Below are 22,431 nucleotides of genomic sequence, written 5' to 3'. Positions count from 1 at the left end.
TCAAAAGCTTGCCATTCATTTAAATCATTGTCAGGAAATCTAATATCCAAGTGAATACACATATATTGAATGAATCAAATAATGGACACAGTATCGACATCAGAATTTATAGAAGAAAGCAGATCTTTCACTTTGTCACTCCAATAAGCGATTTCACCAATACCCTATGGCCATAACTTGTTAATTTTTGCGTTTGCATACTGCAGTGCTTCAGTTGTATTCAAACAGCTTTCCTGAAAGACTTCACAAAGAGATCTCAGTTTCGACGGGGTATCCCTGTTCACAAGAGTTTCCATTAAGGACACCTTTGTCCTCCTGCGGTCAGGGTTTGCTAAGGGTACCCTTGACCTTTTTGAACACACCGTTACATCAACTTTGAGGAGAGGGCTCGCCCGTACTTCTTCAGATACGTCAATGACACCTTCATAGTGTGGCCTCCTGTACTCCAGGCACTCCAACAGTTCAACGACCATCTGAACAGCACACAACCAAATATTCAATTTACAATGGAGATGGAGAACAATGGCAGCCTCTTGTTCCTGGAAATTCTAAAATGACACAAACCAGATGGTAGCCTCAGACATTCTGTCTATCAGAAACCCACTCACACAGACTTAAACATCAACAATAACAGCCACCATCACCCCTCTCAATGTAAAGCGGTTCCTTCTACTTTGATTAACCGTGAAAAAACTATTTTGGACCAGGAGAGTCTCCACAAGGAAATAAGATAATTAGGCACGAGGTTCCTACAGAATGGCTACAAGGTGAAGAAAATCAATTGGATGCTTAAAAGGGCCGACGGAAAAACCAGGAAACTTAATGAGGAGGAGTCCGTCACTACCGCCGGTCTTCCCTATACTTCCACAGTTTCTGCAACGATTGCCAAGATCCTGAAGAAAAACTGGATAAATACCATCCACAAACTTGAAAAGAAGCTCAGATCCCAGCTTATGTGGGTCAAAGATGACCTGGGACTCAGGATGGCTGGCATTTACAGGATTCCCTGTGAATGCAGATAGCTTATATCAACCAGACAGGGCATACAGTGGAAACTTGTATCAAGGAGCACTGGAAGTGTATCTGTTTGGGTTACCCAGGGAAATTGACGGTAGCGGTACATTGCATACATTGGTACATACGCAATGTACCACAGGATTGACTTTGTTGGCACAGACCAACTGTGCGGCGCTAATGGCTTTTGGGACTGCCTAGTGAAGAAAGCTATTGAAATAAGACTAGAGATTAAGAATTAAAACAAAGACGAAGGTCTCGCTCTCAGTAAGAAATGGAATATGGTTTTAAACAAGGTGGGACAGCAGTGATAGAAAGGAACTACAGGGAGGTAGTCACCCCCAAGTTGCAGGAGGCAGGTAATTGGGTGACTGTCAGGAGAAGGAAGAGAAATGGCCAGCTAGTATAGTGTATCCCTGTGGCTATCCCCCTCAATAATAAGTATATCATTTTGGATACTGTTGAGGGGGACAACCTAGAAGAGAGGAGCTGCCGTGACTGGGTGTCTGACACTGAATCTGGCTCTGAAGTTCAGAAGAGAAGAGAGATGAAGAGGACTGCAGTAATGATTGCGGATTCCGTACTGAGAGGAATAGATTCTATGATAGAGACACCCAGATGGTAGGTTGCCTCAGTGGAAAAAGCCTGCTTGCATTTATCTTATCGAAACCCTCATAATTTTGTATACCTCTATCAAATCTCGTCTCACTCTCCTATGTTCCAAGGAATAAAGTCCTAACCTATTCAATCTTTCCATATTACTCAGGTCCACCAGACCTGGCAACATCCTTGTAAATCTCCTCTGTACTCTTTCAAACTTGTTTACATCTTTCCTGTAGGTAGGTGACCAGAAATGCACACAATGCTCCAAATTAGGCCTCATCAACTTCAATATAACTTCCCATCTCCTGCACTCAATACATTGATTTATAAAGTTAAGTGTGCCAAAAGCTTTCTTTACAACCCTATCTACCTGTGATGCCACTTTTAATGAATCAGGGACCAGTATTCCCAGATCCCTTTGTTCTACCACACTGCTTAGTGACCTACCGTTCACTGTGTAAGACCTATCCTTTCGATATCATTGGAACCTCTTCTGGGGAAGGCACAATCTCTACAAAAAAGACAGGTTACAATGAACCCAAATAGGAGGATTGCTAGAACTGTTTGGAGGGTTTTAACCATCTTAGCTAGGGGATGGGAACCAGAGTGATAGGACTAAGGGTGGAGTAGTTGATTTACAGACCGTTTAGTGAGACTTCTAGCCAGGAAGGGCTGATGATAGGGTAAAATTGCAGTCAATACGATGAGTTGCAATGCAAAAGGGGGACAAAGTTGCAGTCAAAGCGATGAGTTGCAATGTAAAAGGGGGACAAAATTGCAAAAGGTAATGAGTACAGGACTGACGGCGTTATATTTCACTGCATGCTGTATATGGAATAAGGTAGATGAACTTGTAGCACAGTTGGAGATCAGCAGGTATGACGTTGTGGGCATCACTGAATCATGGCTGAAAGATTATAAGATTATATCTGGGAGCTTAACATTCAAGGATACACATTGTGTCGAGAGGACAGGTAGGTAGGCGGAGGGGGTGGGGTGGCTCTGTTGGTAAAAATGAAATCAAATCCTTAGGAAGAGGGGACCTAGGTTCAGAAAGTGTAGAATCCTTGTGGGTAGAGTGAAGAAACTGCAAGGGTTAAAAGACCCTGATGGGAGACCCCCAACAGCAGAAAGGTGTGGTTTACAAATTACAACATGAAATAGAAAAGGCGTGTCAAAAGGGCAATGTTATGATAGTCATGGAGGATTTCAACATGCAGATAGATTGGGAAAGTCAGGTTGGTACTTTGTAGTCATAAAGGGGAAATGATGGAATATGAAGGGAAGCTAGCAAATAATATTAAAGTGGATACCAAAAGTTTCTTCAACTATATAATGAGTTACAGGGAGGTGAGAGTAGATATTGGATATCTAAAAAAATGCTGGAGAAGTAATAAAGGGCACAAGGAAATGACAGATGAACTAAATAAGTATTTTGCATCAGTCTTCACTGTGGAAGACACTAACAGTATTCCAGAAGTTCAAGAGTGTCAAATGTGAGTAAAATTGTCATTACTATGGACAAGGTGCTTGGGGAAACTGCAAGGTCTGAAGGTAGATAAATCACCTGGACTAGATGGTCTATACTCCAGCGTTCTGAAAGGGGTGGCTAAAGAGATTATGGAGGCATTGGCAATGATCTTTCAAGAATCAATAGATTGATTTGAGTTGAATAGGTGTCCCTGACAACTACACCTGCAAGAAGTGCATCCAGCTGCAGCTCCTGACAAACCGTGTTAGGGAACTGGAGCAGGAGTTGGCTGACCTGCGGATCATTCGGGAGAATGAGGAGATTATAGATAGTAGCTACAGGGAGGTAGTTACGCCAGAGGATCAGAGGACAGGAAATTGGGTCACTCTCAGGCGAGGGAAGAGGAAAGGGCAGGAAGAGCAGGGTTCCCCTGTGGCCATTCCCCTCAACAACAAGTATACCGCATTGGATACTGTTGGGGGGGGGGGGATGACTTACCTGGGACAAGCTGCAGTAGTCGGATCTCTGGCAGAGTCTGGCTCTGCAGTGCAGAAGGGAGGGTGGAAAAAGAGGAGAGCGGTAGTGATAGGGGACTCGATAGTTAGAGGTGCAGATAGGAGGTTCTGTGGTCATGACAGAGAATCCAGGATGGTTTGTTGCCTCCCGGGTGCCAGGGTCAAGGATGTCTCTGATCACTTGCATGACATTCTGAAGTGGGAGGGTGATCAGCCAGATGTTATGGTGCACATCGGTACCAATGACATAGCAAGGAAGAGTGAGGAGGTCCTGGAGAGTGAGTATAGAGAGCTTGGTAGGAAGTTGAAAAGCAGGACCTCGAGGGTGGTAATTTCAGGAGAGACGGGTTACACTTGAACTACAGGGAGACCAATATCCTTTCAGGGAGGTTTGTTAGTGCTATTGGGGAGGCTTTAAACTAGATTTGCAGGGGGATGGGAACCAGAGTGCCAGAGCTGACAGTGTGGCTGGGGTGAAAATAAATGATGTTAAAAGTTCAAGCAAATCCGCTAATAGAAAGGTTGTGAGTGGTGGTAAAAATCTTCTGAGGTGTATATATTTCAATGCTAGGAGTATTGCGGGGAAGGCGGGTGATTTGAGGGTGTGGATTGACACGTGGAATTATAAACTTGTAGCAATTAGTGAAACTTGGCTACAGGAGGGGCAGGACTGGCAGCTTAATATTCCAGGGTTCCGATGTTTCAGATGTGATCGAGGCAGAGGAATGAAAGGTGGGGGAGTAGCATTGCTTGTTATGGAAAATATTACAGCAGTGCTCAGGCAGGACAGATTAGAGGGCTTGTCGACTGAGTCCTTATGGGTGGAGCTGAGAAACAGGAAAGATATGGCCACATTAGTGGGATTGTATTACAGACCACCCAATAGTCAACGAGCATTGGAAGAGCAAATCTGCAGAGAGATAGCAGGCAACTGCAGGAAACATAAAGTTGTGGTGGTAGGGGATTTTAATTTTCCATATATTGATTGGGACTCCCATACTGTTAGGGGTCTAGATGGTTTAGAGTTTTTAAAATGTGTTCAGGAAAGTTTTCTAAATCAATATATAGAGGGACCAACTAGAGGGGATGCAATATTGGATCTCCTGTTAGGAAACGAGTTAGGACAAGTGACGGAAGTCAGTGTAGGGGAGCACTTTGGTTCCAGTGATCATAACACCATTAGTTTCAACTTGATCATGGACAAGGATAGATCTGGTCCTAGGGTTGAGGTTCTGAACTGGAAGACGACCAAATTTGAAGAAATGAGAAAGGATCTAAAAAGCGTGGATTGGGACAGGTTGTTCTCTGGCAAAGATGTGATCGGTAGGTGGAAAGCCTTCAAAGGAGAAATTTTGATAGTGCAGAGTTTATATGTTCCTGTCAGGATTAAAGGCAAAGTGAATAGGAATAAGGAACCTTGGTTCTCAAGGGATATTGAAACTCTGATAAAGAAGAAGAGGGAGTTGTATGACATGTATAGGAAACAGGGAGTAAATAAGGTGCTTGAGGAGTATAGGAAGTGCAAGAAAATACTTAAGAAAGGGGGACTTCCGGTAGCGCTCATGGAGTGAAGTTGCGTTCTTGACTCACTCCATTACCTCTGAGTTTTTCTTTTTATGATCAGCTATATTTTAATTAACCATTAAGGCATCAACTTTTACAATACTTTGAAACAAATTGGGCTCTTCGATAATCGGATGTTTTTAAGGTCTGCTATGTCTAAGAATGGAAAAAACGGGAAGGTCGTCAAACCTCCGGGTAGACCGAAAGGTACCAATTTCCCTCCGACTGAACCACCGGTGACTTTGAAAGCTATACTGGAGCTAATTCGTGAGGAAATTTCAACTAGTTTCCAGAAAATTGCCGATTCAATCGAGAAGATACAAATATCTATTACGGAACATCAGTCGGCTATATCTGATCTTCAAAAATCCACGCAACAAAGTGAGCTCAAGATGGAGAAAATCGAAGAAACAATTAATGTAATGAAGAAGAAACTCGACTTTCTGACCTTTAAAAACTCTGACTTAGAATCCAGAATGCGACGGCAGAATCTTCGAATGATTGGGGTGCGTGAAGCTGTTGAATCTGATAACCCTATGAAGTATTTTTCTCAACTTTTAAAAGATGCATTTCCTACTGTATTTCCTGACCAACCACCGTTATTGGATCGTGTTCACAGAGTTCCATCATACTCGCCTAAGTCGGATAAACCTCAATATGTCATTTTACGTTTTCATTACTTTCAAGACAAGGAGAAACTGTTTCGTTTCGTTCGATCTAAAGGTTACATTGATTTTCTGGATCTTGAGTTCCGATTCGTGGAGGATTTCAGTAAACCAATCCAGGATCAACGGGTTCGTTACAGATCTGTGATGTCGGAACTCTACAAGATGGATTTAAAACCAGCGCTGCTTTACCCTGCACGTCTAAGGATTCGCACGTTGGATGGAGCCCTCCGTTTTTTGGAATCTCCATCGGATGCCCAGAGTTATCTGGATCAATTTTCACCTTCAACATCTTAATCGTAATTTTTAACTATCTCCGTTGATCGGAGGTTGTGAATTTGTCAGTCTTAATTTTTTTTTGCCCTATATGGGCAGAAAAGTTTATTTTTGATTATTTAATATGGTTGCTAAACTTTCTTTTTAACTGTGTCATTTCTTTCTTTTTCCCAGGGGATTCTGGGTGGTTATTTCCTCACCGTCATTTTACGTATTTCCTTTGTGGCCTTAAATTTTGTAGTTTTTAAATCTATTTTGTTTTGTAGGTTTTCATAACTAGTTTATGTTAATAATCTCATTTTTTTTTGTTTTGTTTACTCATGGGTCTGGGGTTTGTTGCCGTTTTTTTATATTTTCTGGCTTTTACTCTGTTATATTATGTGTTTGTTTTCATTGAGTTATCTTTTTTTTATTCTTTTACTGTTTTATAATTAGCTGATCTTTTTTATATTTACACTTTTTTTAGGGAGCGTATGCCGGAAGTCATGGGGGTAGTTTTAGTGCTTGCTTCTTTCAGGCTGGTCTGCGTTAGATTTAGCCTTGGAATCATGGGGTGGGGGGTGGTGGGAGGGGCTTCACGTTTTAGTTTCCTTCTTCTTGGGCTATGTACATTATTGAAGTACTGGTTGCGTTCTTCTTCCCGGTATCTCTTGTATGTTCTGTTCCCTTTCCGGGTTTGTGGGTCGAGCCTATCGTCAATCCTCCTTGTTGCGGGTTGACTTTAGGGTTTATGGAGTCTATTATTAATTTTGTCTCCTGGAATACTAATGGTCTTAATCATCCTATTAAAAGGAAAAAAGTTTTTAAAGTGTTCCGGAGACTTAAAGCACAAATTTTATTTTTACAAGAGACCCATGTGCGGAGGGGGGACAGACTACGTTTTTTTAAATTCTGGAAGGGACAACAGTTTCATTCGAACTCCAATGCTAAGATTCGAGGCGTCTCTATTTTTATAGACTCCTCAGTTACTTTTATACAACATGATATTATTTCTGATCCGAATGGTAGATTTCTATTGGTTAGTGGTCTATTATTTAATAAAAAGGTAGTTTTGGTTAATGTTTATGCTCCTAATATGGACTGTCCGGAATCTTATAAATCATTATTCAATCAGTTCCCAAATTTGAATGAGTTTTCATTGATCTGGGGTGGAGATCTTAGTACCTGTTTATCTCCAGCTTTGGACCGTTCGGCTCCTCTACGGACCCTACCTAATAAATCTGCAACTTTGATTAATTCATTCCTCTCTGATTCTGGGTCGACGGACATTTGGCGTTTTTTGCATCCTCAGGAAAAAGATTTTTCTTTTTTTTTCACATGTTCACCATTCCTATTCAAGAATTGATTATTTCTTTATTGATTCTCGTCTTATTTCTTCAGTGATTAAATGTGATTATGACTCTATAACCATTTCAGATTATGCTCCACTTAAGCTTTCTATTAAAATTCTGGCCAATACACAAAATAATAGACAATGGCGTTTTAATTCGCTGTTGCTTCAGGACTCGGACTTTGTTAACTTTATGAATGAACAGATTGATCTTTTTTTTACAATTAACTATACAGAGGATATTTCTGTGAACATTCTTTGGGACATTTTTAAAGCTTATATTCGTGGTCAGATTATCTCGTATTCTGCTGCTTTGAGGAAGAAGTTGAAGCAGGAGGAGGTGGTAATTGTGGACAAGATTAAGGAAATTGATAAGAAATATGTTACAGCTCCCTCTGAGGAGTTATATAAACAAAGAACTGAACTTCAAATGGAACACAGTTTATTACTTCGTCCTCGATTGTAAACCAATTAAAGAAAACAAGAAGTGAATTTTATGTACACAGTGACAAAATTGGCAAACTGTTGGCTAATCAACTGGTCTAATTATGCTAAATCTCAAATTAATCAGATTTATAACCAAAATGACCGACTAATACTTGATCATGTGGGGATTAATCAAACCTTCTGTGATTTTTATTCTTCCTTATATCAATCAGAGTCTCCTCAAGATTCTAAATATATGAATGATTTTTTAGATAATCTAGACTTCCCTGAGATTTCACAGGATATGTCTTCTATGTTAGCTACTCCCATTACCACGGATGAAATTAAGAATGTTATTTTCTCTATGAATTTGGGGAAAGCTCCTGGCCCTGATGGGTTTACCGTAGAATTTTATAAATGTTTCGCACCTTTATTAATCCCTTGGTTCTGTAGGGTTTTTGAGGCTTCATTAAAACTTGGTAAACTTCCTGAATCTTTCAATAGAGCGTCAATCTCTCTAATATTAAAGAAGGATAAAGATCCTGCTCAATGTGCATCTTATAGACCAATATCTTTATTAAATGTTGATTCTAAAGTTTTTTCTAAGTTATTAGCAAATAGATTAGAAAAAGTACTTCCTTCTATTATTTCAGAAGACCAAACGGGTTTTATTAAAGGTCGTTACTCTTTTTATAATATTCGCACACTGTTAAATATTGTTTATATTCCCTCACAAAATGTTCCTGAGTGTGTTATCTCTTTAGATGCTGAGAAAGCTTTTGATAGAGTAGAATGGCCTTATTTATTTAAGGTGCTTGAAATGTTTAATTTTAGCTCGAAATTTATATCCTGGATTAAACTGTTATATCATTCTCCTGTGGCCTCGGTCCGTACTAACTCTTTAAGTTCACCTTTTTTCCCTCTTTTTCGAGGTACTCGACAAGGTTGTCCTCTTAGTCCTTTATTATTTGATATTGCATTAGAACCTCTTGCAATTGCCATTCGAGAATCTCCAAATATTACTGAGATAACTCGGGGCTTAAAGTCCCATAAAATATCACTCTATGCTGATGACTTACTTTTATGTATTTCTAATCCCCAAAAATCCATCCTGGCTGTTTTAGAGCTATTAGCACAATTTGGTCTTTTTTCGGGTTATAAATTAAATCTTAGTAAGAGTGAACTTTTCCCGATTAATAAACAACTTCCCTTATATCATAACTTTCCATTTAAATTGATTAATAATTATTTTTCATATCTTGGGATTAAAATTACTTGTAAATACAAAGATTTATTTAAGATTAACTTTTTACCATTAATTGACCATATTATTCAACTTTCATCTAAATGGTTTCCTTTATATTTAACTTTGATTGGTCGTATTAATGCAGTTAAGATTTCTTTTTGCCAAAATTTTTATATATATTTCAGGCATTACCAATCTTTGTTCCAAAATCTTTTTTTGATAAAGTCGACTCCAAAATTTCTTCATTTATTTGGCAAAATAAAAACCCGAGACTGGGTAAAATACATTTACAGAACGCTAAGAGAGATGGAGGCTTAGCATTATCTAACTTTAGATTTTATTATTGGGCAATTAATATTCGACATATGAAATTTTGGTTACTTGACCAGGATATACTATCCATTCCTAAATGGGTAGCATTGGAATTACAATCTGTTCAGGGTTATACACTTGGCTCTATTTCAGGTTCCTCTCTTCCTTTTGATTTGAAATGCCTTAAACAGGTGTCTAACCCGATAGTTAAATATACCTTACATATTTGGTTTCAATTCAGAAAATTTTTTGATCTTAATCAATTTGGGTTAGCGATTCCTATTTTAGGTAACATATTTTTTCCTCCCTCTTTTACGGATCGTGCTTTTCAAATTTGGAAGACTAAGGGTATTTCACGGTTTTTGGATTTATTTTTAGATGGTTCCCTTATGTCTTTTGAACAATTATCTAATAAATATAATTTATCAAGAATACATTTTTTTAGATAGCTACAAGTTAGAAATTTCCTAAGTACTATACTTTCTTCCTTTCCAATGCTTCCTCCTACATACATTTTAGATACTATAATTAACCTTAATCCATGTCAGAAAGGTGCATCGGCTATGATTTATAATATTATTATGAAACTTAGGAAAGCTCCATTTGATAAGATTAGGGTAGATTGGGAACAGGAATTGGGGTTTATCATTTCCGTGGATGACTGGGGGCAGATTTTACAATTAGTCAATACTTCCTCTATCTGTGCTAAACATTCCCTAATTCAATTTAAAGTTGTTCATAGAGCACATATGTCCAAAGATAAATTAGCTTGCATTTATTCTCATATTAATCCTTCTTGTGATAGATGTCCGGGGCAGATAGCCTCTTTAACTCATATGTTTTGGTCTTGCCCTACTCTGGAAACTTTTTGGAGAGACATTTTTAATATTATCTCCAAGGTATTGAATATAGATATCTCTCCTCACCCTATTACTGCTATCTTTGGACTACCTAAAATTTCCAGTAATCTTTCTCCTTCAGCCCGTAGAATGATTGCATTTCTTACTTTAATGGCGAAAAGATGTATCTTACAACATTGGAAAGAGCTTAATGCTCCAACTACCTTTTTTTGGTTTTCTCAGACGATATTATGCTTGAATTTGGAGAAAATTAGAAGCAATCTTTATGACTCTTCATTTAAATTTGAACAGACCTGGAGATCTTTTATTCAATATTTTCATTTAATGTAATATATGCCCTTCTTGTTTTTTTTTTACTGTTTTTAATGGAGGTTGGGATTGAGGACGTGATTTTAAGTTTTTTAACTCTGTTTGGTTTCAAGTTAGCCCATTTTTAGTTAGTTGCCCGGTGGGTTTTTTTTTCCTTTTCTCTATTGATATATATATAAAAATTAGTATTCTATTATGTTACCTTGGTACGTTATGTTTAAATTACATTGTTTGTATCTTTTTTTGTATTAATATCTTCTGTAATTTTATTATATTCTAACAGCGTATTAGTGCCTATATGGCTTACCTTTTTGTATACTTATTCAATAAAAAGATTTAGAAAGAAGAAAGAAAGAATCAGGAGGGCTAAAAGAAGACAGGAGGTTGCCTTAGCAGTCAAAGTGAAGGATAATCCAAAGAGCTTTTACAGGTATATTAAGAGCAAAAGGATTGTAAGGGATAAAATTGGTCCTCTTGAAGATCAGAGTGGTCGGCTATGTGCCGAACCAAAGGAAATGGGGGAGATCTTAAATAGATTTTTTACGTCAGTGTTTACTAAGGAAACTGGCATGAAATCTACGGAATTAAGGGAAACAAGTAGTGAGACCATGGAAACTGTACAGATTGAAAAGGAGGAGGTGCTTGCTGTCTTGAGGAAAATGAAAGTGGATAAATCCCCGGAACCTGACAGGGTGTTCCCTCGGACCTTGAAGGAGACTAGTGTTGAAATTGCAGGGGGCCCTGGCAGAAATATTTAAAATGTCGCTGTCTACGGGTGAGGTGCCGGAGGATTGGAGAGTGGCTCATGTTGTTCCGTTGTTTAATAAAGGATCATAAAGTAATCCGGGAAATTATAGGCCAGTAAGTTTAATGTCAGTAGTTGGTAAGTTATTGGAGGGAGTACTAAGAGACAGAATCTACAAGCATTTGGACAGACAGGGACTTATTAGGGAGAATCGACATGGCTTTGTGCGTGGTAGGTCATGTTTGACCAATCTATTGGAGTTTTTCGAGGAGGTTACCAGGAAAGTGGATGAAGGGAAGGCGGTGGATATTGTCTACATGGACTTCAGTAAGGCCTTTGACAAGGTCCCTCATGGGAGGTTAGTTAGGAAAATTCAGTTGCCAGTGTGACGACAGACCAAATTATCAGAAGATTGATGCCAATAAGAGGACAATGGGGGAACATTCAGAAATGTTAATGAGAGACGAGAGGGATTAACGAAAAGGAGACACAGTTCGGAGTATTGTCAGAGACCGGTTGCTTTGAATCCTGAACTGTTTGAAGTTTGATGGACAGGCGATACCCCAGCAGGGGGATAAAAAGGGACAGGTTCGCTAAGGCAACAGACACATGACACCCTGAGGTAACGAGACCCTGAAAGCGGTGTGCCCCCACACGTTGGTGGAAGTTTCGAAGGGCTGGTCGCGGGACCAGCCATAGACGCACAGGGTGGAAAGATACGGTCGGGCGGGAACCCGGTGTGTGTGTCCACCCTTGCCTGGGTGCCGGGTTCACCGCAGAAGAACGATCGTATCTGGAACGGAGGGGTCACAGTCGGTGACCTCAGAAGACATTACAAAGGGGTCGCCCAAAAGCTAACTGCGAGGAATATCGAAGGTCTGTTTGGAATCCGATTTGCATATTCATTCGTTCTCTCTCTCTCTCTCCCCAATGGCACGACGGTGATTACTGTGAACTGAACTAAACTGAACTCTGTGTCACTTGTGACTGATCATTTTACCCCTAGACTGCGATAGAGCTTGATTGATCCTATTATCCTAGTTCCGTGTACATGTGTGTTTATTCATTGCTAACCTGTTGCATTTATATCCTTACTATTAGAGTACTGTGTTGCTTATTTCTTTAATAAAACTTTCTTAGTTCCAGTAATCCAGACTCCAACTAAGTGGTCCATTTCTGCTGGTTTGGCAACCCAGTTACGGGGTACCTAACACTAGTTATACATGGAGAGGTGGTAAATTGGATTAGACATTGGCTCAATGGAAGAAGCCAAAGAGTGGTAGTAGAGAATTGCTTCTCCGAGTGGAGGCCTGTGACTGGTGGTGTGCCACAGGGATCGGTGCTGGGTCCATTGTTATTTGTCATCTATATCAATGATCTGGATGATAATGTGGTAAATTGGATCAGCAAATTTGCTGATGATACAAAGATTGGAGGTGTAGTAGACAGTAAGGAAGGTTTTCAGAGCCTGCAGAGGGACTTGGACCAGCTGGAAAAATGGGCTGAAAAATGGCAGATGGAGTTTAATACAGACAAGTGAGAGGTATTGCACGTTGGAAGGACAAACCAACGTAGAACATACAGGGTTAATGGTAAGGCACTGAGGAGTGCAGTAGAACAGAGGGATCTGGGAATACAGATAGAAAATTCCCTAAAAGTGGCATCACAGGTAGATAGGGTCGTAAAGAGAGCTTTTGGTACATTGGCCTTTATTAATCAAAGTATTGAGTATAAGAGCTGGAATGTTATGATGAGGTTGTATAAGGCATTGGTGAGGCCGAATCTGGAGTATTGTGTTCAGTTTTGGTCACCAAATTACAGGAAGGATATAAATAAGGTTGAAAGAGCGCAGAGGTTTACAAGGATGTTGCCGGGACTTGAGAAACTCAGTTACAGAGAAAGGTTGAATAGGTTAGGACTTCATTCCCTGGAGCGTAGAAGAATGAGGGGAGATTTGATAGAGGTATATAAAATTATGATGGGTATAGATAGAGTGAATGCAAGCAGGCTTTTTCCACTGAGGCAAGGGGAGAGAAAAAAACCAGAGGACATGGGTTAAGGGTGAGGGGGGAAAAGTTTAAAGGGAACGTTAGCGGGGGGCTTCTTCACACAGAGAGTGGTGGGAGTATGGAATGAGCTGCCAGACGAGGTGGTAAATGCGGGTTCTTTTTTAACATTTAAGAATAAATTGGACAGATACATGGATGGGTGGTGTATGGAGGGATATGGTCCGTGTGCAGGTCAGTGGGACTAGGCAGAAAATGGTTCAGCACAGCCAAGAAGGGCCAAAAGACCTGCTTCTGTGCTGTAGTTTTTCTATGGTTTCTATGAAGGGGGCTGAAAAATTGCAAATATCACTCCATTCTTCAAGAAGGAAGAGAGGCAGAAGAAAAGAAATTATAGGCCAGTTAGTCTGACCCCAATAGTTGGGAAGATGTTGGAATCCATTGTTAATGATGTGGTTCTGGGGTACTTGGAGGCACATGATAAAATGGGATGAAGTCAGCAGGGTTTCCTTAAGGGAGATTCTTCCCTGACAAATTGTTGGAATTCTTTGGAATAAAAAACAAACAAGATAGACAAAGGAGAATCAATGAACACTGTGTTCTTGGATTTTCACTGTGTTCTTGGTCTTTGACAAGATGGCACACATGAGGCCGATTAAAAAGGTAAGAGCCCAGACTATTACAGGAAAGGTACCAGCATGGATAGACTATTGGCTGATTGGCTGGAAGCAAAGCGTTAGAATAAAATGAGCCTTTTCTGGTTGGTTGCCAGTGACCAGTGGTATTCTGTAGGGGTCTGTGTTGAGAGCCCTTTATGTTATATATCAATGACTTGGAAGATGGAATTGATGGCTTGCTGGCCAGGTTTGTGGACGAAAAGTGGAGGGCCACATAATGTTGAGGAAGCAAAGAGGGTGCAGAAGGAATTAGACAGATTAAGAGAATGGACAAAGAAGTGGCAAATGGAACACAATGTCAGGAAGTGTGTGGTCATGCACTTTTGTAGAAGATATAAAAGTGTTGACTATTTTCTAGATAGAGAGTAAATACAAAAATCTGAGGTACAAAGGGACTTCCAGAGGACTAACTTGCCCCTTGCAATCCTTTTGCTCTTAACATGAAGCCATTAGGATTCACTTTCACCTTGTCTACTAGAACAACCTCATCCCTTCTTTTAGCCCTCCTGATTTCTTTATTTGTGTTCTCTTGCATTTCTTATACTCCAGAAGCACCTCACTTATTCCTACCTGCCTATATCTGCTAGACTCTCCTTTTTTTTCTTAACCAGACCCTCAATATCTCTTGAAATCAAAGTTTCCCTAAACCTGTTATCCTTACCTTTTATTCTGACAGGCACTTAGAAGCTTTGAACTCTCAAAACTTCACTTTTGAAGGCCTCCCACTTACCAAGTACACCTTTGCCAGAAAACAGCCTGTCCGAAACCACACTTGCCAGATCCTTTCTGATACCATCAAAATTGGCCTTTCTCCAATTTAGAATCTTAACCCAAGTACCAGACCTATCCTTTGCCATATTTACCCTGAAACTAATGTCAATACGATCACTAGATGCAAAGTGTTCCCCTACACAAACTTCTGTCACTTGCCCTGTCTCATTTCCTAATAGGAGATCAAGTATTGTACACTCTCTCGTTGGGATTTCTATGTACTGATTAAGGAAAGTTTCCTGAACACATTTGACAAACTCTATCCCATCTGGTCCTTTTACAGTACAGGAATCCCAGCCAAATTATGGAAAGTTAAAATCACCTACTATCACAACCTTATGCTTCTTGTGACAATCTGCAATCTCTCTGTAAATTTGTTTCTCTAAATCCTGCAGACTGTTTGATGGTCAATAATATAGCCCCATTAACATAGTCATACCTTTCTTATTCCTCAGTTCCACCCATAAAGCCTCATGAGACCAACTCTCCAGTCTGTCCAAACTAAGCACTGCCGTGAAATTTTCCCTGGCTAGTAACGTCACCCCTCCCACTTTAATCCTTTCCGTTCAATCACATCTAAAACAACAGAACCCTGGAATATTGAGCTGCCAGTCCTGCCCCTCCTGCAACCAAGTCTCGCTAATAACTACGATATCGTAATTCCATGTGTTGATCCATGCCGAGTTCATCCGCCTTTCCTACAATACTCCTTGCATTGAAATATACGCAACTCAGAATGTTAGCTCCATCATGCTCAAACTTTTGATTCCTGACTTTGTCTGAGGTCTTAACAACATGTCTCCACGACCAGTATAGTGTCTGTTTTGGCATGTAGGTTCCCATCGCCCTGCAACTCTAGTTTAAACAGTACCTCAATGCAGTATTAGCAAACCTTACCACTAGGATGTCAATCCCCTCCAGTTCAGGTGCAAACTGTCTTTCCAGGTCCCACTTTCCCTGAAAGAAAGTCCAATCATCCAAAAATCTGAAGCCTCCCTCCTACACTAACTCCTTAGTCACATGTTAAACTATACGGTCTCCCTAGTTCTGGCCTCGCTAGCAGATGGCTCGGGTAGCAATCCTGAGATCACAGCCCTGGAGGCCCTGCCCTTTTACTTAGCACCTAACCCCTGAAAACTCCCCATGCAGAACTTCATCCCTCTTTCTATCAATGTCATTGGTATCTACATGGATCACAACTCTGGAGGCCCCGCCCTTTTACTTAGCACCTAATCCCTGAAAACTCCCCACACAGAAGCTCATCCCTCTTCCTATCAATGTCATTGGTACCTATATGGATCATGACTCTGGCTGCTCGGCCTTCCACTTAAGAATGCTGAGGACTTGATCCAAGATGTACCGGATCCGGGCACCTGCAAGGGAACATTCCATCCGGGAATCTTGTTCTCATCCATAGAGCTTCCTTTCTGTTCCCCTAAATAATGAATCCCTATCACCACAGCTCGCCTCTTCACTCCACCTTCCTTCCTGAGCCACAGAGTCAGACTCAATGCTAGAGAACTGACTACAGTGCCTTTCCTCTGCTTCATCAACCACCCTCCCTCCAACAGTATTGAAACTGAAATACCTGTTGTTGAGGGGGATGGCCACAGGGTACTCTGCACTGGCTCCTTAACCCCTTTCCCCTTCTTGACTGTCACCCAGTTTCCTGTGTCCTGCACCTTTGGTGTAACTACCTCTATATGTTTTATCTGTCACCCCTTCCATCTCCCAAATGATCCAGAGTTCATCCAGTTCCAGCTCCAACTCCTTAATGTGGAGTGTTAGAAGCTGCAGCTGGATGCAATTCTTGCAGGTGGAGTCGTCGGGGACACTGAAGGTCTCCCTGCTTTCCCACATCCCGCAAGAGGAGCATTCAACTATCCTGCCTGGCATCCCTACTGCTCTAACTGTGAAATTATAAAGGAAGGAAGGAATAAATAAACTGAAAAAAAATCTGCCTAGAGCTTTTCACCTTCTTTCACTCAAATCTCTCCTTGCTGAAGCCTTGTAGAGCTGAAGACTCAAAATCCCCACTCCAACACTGGCCACTCCATTTGCCCCTGCCTTATTTTTACTTGCCCTTGCTAATGAATCCCAATCTCTGATCCGCCGCTGTTCAAATGCTGAAACTCCCACAAGGCACGGGCTTTTTAATGCACACTCGCTGACCTGTGTGAGATTGCTCCCAATCTCTGATTCGCAGCTGCTCAAACACCCTCTGTTCTCTCCACCCCCTCTCATGTATTTGCAACATAAATTTGTTTGTTTTCTGACCTTTCATGGTTCTGGTGAAAGATCATCATCCTGCAAATTTGTTTCTGTTTCTCTCTCCACAGAAGCTGCCTGACCTGATAATTATTTCCAGCATTTCCCATTTTCTTTCTTTTTCTTAAATTTTTTACTGCCCTTTAGAAACAAACAGGACAGAAGGGCTTTGAGAGAAACCATGTTTTTGTAGGATTTTTTTTTAAAAGCTGTTTGGTATTAGAATTTCACTTTTCAAATATGTCTGCCGTTAATTTTGTGATGCCTGTTATTGTTCCCAGCATGTCACTCTGCATTCCTCAAAGCCCTATCTAAAATATTCTGAAGATAAAAATACTGCACCTCATGTTTGAAATGAGTATTAAACTTCTGCAGAGTGAAGGAAGTACTTCTGGGATGTCAAAGACCTGCCAACATTGCTCACCTCCACTGGAGTGACACAGCGGCAGCTTCTGGCTGACTGCAGTTCTGATCCGTCCAACCTGCTAGTAATTTTTCATTAAATATACACACCATCTTCTAAGCATGGTGTCAATGTAAAAGCCATAGTTAGATTCTGGGAGGCACCATGAAGTAACGTCTGAATCATTATGAAGCAGTCCCATGTACAAAGCCACAAAGTGCATCAACATGTGATGTCATTAATTGAACATTGCTTGTGTGATCATGTCAGTAGTCCTGTGATGTGGGTACAGTCCAGCATCATGCAATGTGCAGGCAGAAACGTGGCCACATTAGAAACATGATTGCAGTGGAAAACAACAAGGACCAAAGGAACTTACCAAAGAGCCAGTCTCTGTTCAATCTCCTTCAGAAATCCCCGATGAAATTCATAAATAGGGTCAATATTGGAAAACAGCAGAGTCATTAGCCCTTGTGGCATTGCATTCTCTTTGATAACAGCACTACGAAACCACTGTGAGGGAGACAAAAAGGTGAGTATCAGTGCAGTGCCATTCACAGCTGAGAAACGCCCAAAGTTGATGGAACTAGTCTGATGATGACCAGGCTCTCTGCCATTGATACAGAACTGAAAACTAAAAATGCTGGAAATACTCAGGCGAAGCAAAATCTGAGGACAAAACAAATATTGCTAAGCACTTCTAACATGTTCTGCTTTTACAGTATTTCAGATTTCCAGCATCTGTCATGTTTTGTTTTCAACTCTGGCGAGTGAAGGTCAAGTATTAATGAACTTGCTGCTCTACTTGGAATCGTGTCACAGTTTGACATTAAATGTCTCAGCTTAAATACAGCAGAGCAGCTCAAAAAATACAGCAGTCCCACAGTTCGCCACACACAATACACAGACTGTGTGCTCAGTTCCCTGAGTGAACCACGACGAAGAACGCAGCACAGGAACAACTCCTTCAGCCCATGATATCTGTGCCAACTATGATGCCAGTCTCAGTTGCTTGTATGTTGTCCATGTTTCTCTTTTCATTGCCTATATAAATGCCTGGTAAATGTTGCTATTAGTGCTATAAGTGCTTTTGCCACTTTCTCTGGCAGCCAATTCCAGGCACCTAAAAAAAAAAAACCACCTTCCTTACAAATCTCCTTAACTTTCCCCCTCTCACACTAAAGCTATGCTCTCCAGTATTTGACATTTACATCCTGAGAAAAGGACGTTGACACCTCTTGATTTTGCACTGTCTTTACACTTGAGACTGTTGAGCTAATACAAAGCCAGGTACTCTTATTTCCGAAACACGAGAAAATATGCCACACACACAGGATGCTGGAGGAACTCAGCAGGCCAGGCAGCATCTATAGAAAAGAGTAAACAGTCGATGCTTTGGGTGGAGACTCTTCATCAGGACTGAAAAAAGGGGTCACGGCCCAAAATATTGACTGTGTACTCTTTTCCGTCGATGCTGCCTGGCTCATTGAGATCTTCCAGCATTTTGTGTGTATTAATGTGTTTTCGGGGGGGGGGGAGAGAGAGGGAGAGAAGAGGAATGTTCTTGTTGCAGAGTGAGGGGTGTTTAGGGGGGGTCAATGATTGTGTTGCCATTTTTTTGCACGGGGAGGTGAGTTTGCTGCTTCTCTCTGACTTGATGCCCATGGTTTTTCTTTGTTTCGTGGCTATCTGGAGAAGAAGAATCTCAGCATTGTATACTTGCCAAGGAAGGCTCCTCAGCCTTCAGTGCTCTAGTGAAAAGAATCCAAGTGTGTCCAACTTCTCCTTATAGCTAGTACACTCTCATCCAGGCAAGCTCCTGGTGAACCTCCTCTGCACACTTTCAAAATCCTCCACATCTTTTCTGTAATGCGGCAGCCAAAACTGCACACAATATTCTAAATGTGGCCTAAACAAATTTTATATACAGTTGCTACAAAACAAGTTTCAGCCTTTTATACTTCACACTCCAACTCATGAAGGCAAGCATTCTTTAGCACTATATCATGCACACCCCAGCACAATTAGTAAATTTGCTGAAGAATTTGTTGATAGTGAAGCAGATTGCAATGAATTGCAAAGAGATTTTGATCAGTTAGAGAGATGATCTGAGGAACAGCAAACGGATTTCAACTTAGGTGAGGATGAGGTGATGCATTTTGAACATTCAGTATGGGTAGGATTTATACAATGAATGGCAGGGTACTGACTAATGTTATGGAACAGCCAGACTTGGGAGTACAAGTGCACAGTTTGCTGAAGGCAGCCACACAAGTATTTAGGGTGATGAAGGAGGTGTTTAGCATGCTGCTCTTCATTGGTCAGGCACTAAGTTTAGGAGCAGGGACATTATGCTGCAGTTATACAAGTCCTTGGTGAGACCGCAGTTTCAGACGTCCCCCCTCTCCCGGAAGTTCCGGGAGTCTCCCGCAAATTTATGGTGCTATCTCCCTGAAATGAGTTTTTGCAGGGTGGGATGTCTGCAGTTCGAATACTACGTAGAGTTTTGATCACCCTGTTATAGCAAAGACATAGACAAGCTTGAGAAGGTGCAGAAGATATTTACAAATACTTTATAAACTCAATCAAGTTTGTAAGACAAGATCTCTCCCACACAAAACTGTGTTAGCTACCCCTAATGACTATACTTTTTCAAATACAAGTAAATCCTACCCCTAAAAATTTTCTCCAATATGTTCTTAGTACTGATGATTCACTGGCCTTTCACTCCCTGCTTTGCCTCCACAACCCTTCTTTAACAGAAGGACAATGGCTAGGCACCAGTCCTCTGACTAAAAAGGATACATACATCTCCTGTCTTACCTTTCTCAATAACGAGAGAAAGACTCTGGGAACTATCCAATATAACGTTCTCCAAGAGTCCCAACACCTCCTGTTCCTTACTATAAATACGTCTTCAACCCTCCCTTGTCACAATCCTCCATCTCCTTCTCGTTGGTGAAAACCAATGCAAAGTACCTTGTTCTTGTCCTCTGACTCCATACATAAATTCCCTCTTTAGTCCTTGAGTGGTCCCACCCTCTCTTTAAAACCCTTTTCTTTTTAATGCTTATATAAAGAGACTTGGGATTCTCTTTAATGCGACCCACCAAGGAACTTTCATGGCCACTGTTAGCCCTTTTGATCCCATGTTTCTCTCCTGCTTGGAGACAAGAGGCAGGTCTTCTGAAATAGAGACAGCTGTTCCCAGAGGTATAGAAAGATGAAGCACAGAAATTGGCTAGTTGGCCCACCGTGTCTACACTGACCATGAAGCACTGATTTCTGCACTATTCCTGTCATAATGCAATTTGTTCATTAGCCAAAGCACCTCGCAGAAAGCCACATGGTCACAGGGAGAACATGTAAAACTCCATACAGACAGTGTCCAAGGTCAGGATTAAACCTGGGTATCTGGAACTGGAAAGAAACAGCTCTACTAGCTGTACTACTGAATCTGTTCAGAAGGTCAGCAGACTGTGTTAGGCACATAATTAAACTGCTAACTTCTCTTCTTTGTCACTTAAAGCCTTACTCCTACCTGCCAATGCAAACTTTCCCCAACCTATCCCCAAAAAAGATGTGCTAAGTATGCCCACAGGAAAAAGAATCTCAGGGTAGTATCTGATGACATGTATGTACGCTGATAATAAATTTTACTTTGAACTTTTACCTTTTACCTTCAAAATTTTTTGACTTTTGAACTTAATTAGAATTTTAATAAAAGTTAATGAAAAAGAAAAATACAGCTACCATTGCATTTTGCATCTTAAAATCGTTTTTTTTTTAAATCGCCTTCCCAGTTCTGATGAAAATTTCCAACCTAAAAGATACACATAGCACAGACAAAACACTTTAATGGTTCCTCTAATTACCGCCTTAAATCAGTTGGTCTTCCCCTGTCAGATATTCCTTAGTTTTATCTATCCCTCCACCACTAGGCTATTTATTTATTTATTGAGATACAGTGTGGAACGGGCCCTACGAGCTGCGCTGCCCAGCAGCCCCCAGTTTAACCCTAGCCTAATCACTAGGCAATTTACAATGACCAATTAGCCTCCAACAGGTACGTCTTTGGACTGTGGGGGGAAACTAGAGCACCCGGAGGAAACCCATGCGGTCACAGGGAGAACATACAAACTTCTTGCAGATAGCTGCAGGAATTGAATCCGAGTTGCTGGTACTGTAAAGCATTGTGCTGACCACTGTGTTACCGTGCTTCCCAAGAACTAACTTATTTTACTAAAAACTAAGCTGTTCCTTCCTCGTTCCCAGTAATTATCTGTTTCTCTCTTCACAGATGTTGCCTGACCTGTTGAGTGCTTAAAGCAATAATTTTTATTTCAGATTTCCAACATCTGCAGATTTTTTGATTTTCATTGAATGCTGCATTAAAATAGCAGCTTAAATGGGCGGCATCCATCGTTAAGGACCCCAATCACCTGGGACATGCCCTCTTCTCATTGTTACAGAAGAAGATACAGAAGCCTAAAGGCACACACTCAGTGATTCAGGAACAGCTTTTTCCCCTCTACCATCTGATTCCTAAATGGACATTGAACCCATGAACACTTTTGAGGTATTTGTTTAAACTTTTATTTTATATTCAAACACTTACTGGTTCAGCAAATTTTATGCAATTTAAAAAAAGCTCAAAGGGGTAGTAGATTTGAACTTTGCTACAGTCAGAATGCAATTGTTCCAAGGTCCTAGTCACACTGCTGCAGACCATCATACAAACACCCTGATTCTGGGTGGCAAATTAAAGCCCAAGAACTGATCCAGACCTGACTCCAGCAACCTAATATGCCGGACATGACTACGGAGGGCAGCAACAGTCCTTTCTGGGTCCTTACAGCTTTCAAGCAGTTTGATGTTTAACTTCAGAAGATTTCTTCTGCTCTCTCTAAAACAGATCACAGCCTGTGGCGTTTTCCCATGTACAATACTTTCAGTGACCCACATTAAGTC

At 40.8% G+C, this 22,431-nt stretch overlaps 1 protein-coding gene across 2 annotated transcripts in view; it reads right to left on the bottom strand.

Moving 5' to 3' along the window:
• farp2 (FERM, RhoGEF and pleckstrin domain protein 2) overlaps positions 1–22,431 on the bottom strand; it is a 222,700-nt gene that overhangs the window by 85,076 nt on the left and 115,193 nt on the right. For both annotated transcript variants that reach the window (XM_063046243.1, XM_063046244.1), the window contains one exon: positions 17,840–17,973. In XM_063046243.1, coding sequence (XP_062902313.1) covers positions 17,840–17,973 — 134 coding nt within the window. The remainder of the gene's footprint in view (positions 1–17,839; positions 17,974–22,431) is intronic.

This window comes from Mobula hypostoma, chromosome 4 (assembly GCF_963921235.1).
Source record: "Mobula hypostoma chromosome 4, sMobHyp1.1, whole genome shotgun sequence".
NCBI lineage: Eukaryota > Metazoa > Chordata > Chondrichthyes > Myliobatiformes > Myliobatidae > Mobula > Mobula hypostoma.
The sequence above is the reverse complement of the archived record's forward strand: the minus strand, read 5'-3'. Positions and strand labels throughout refer to the sequence as shown.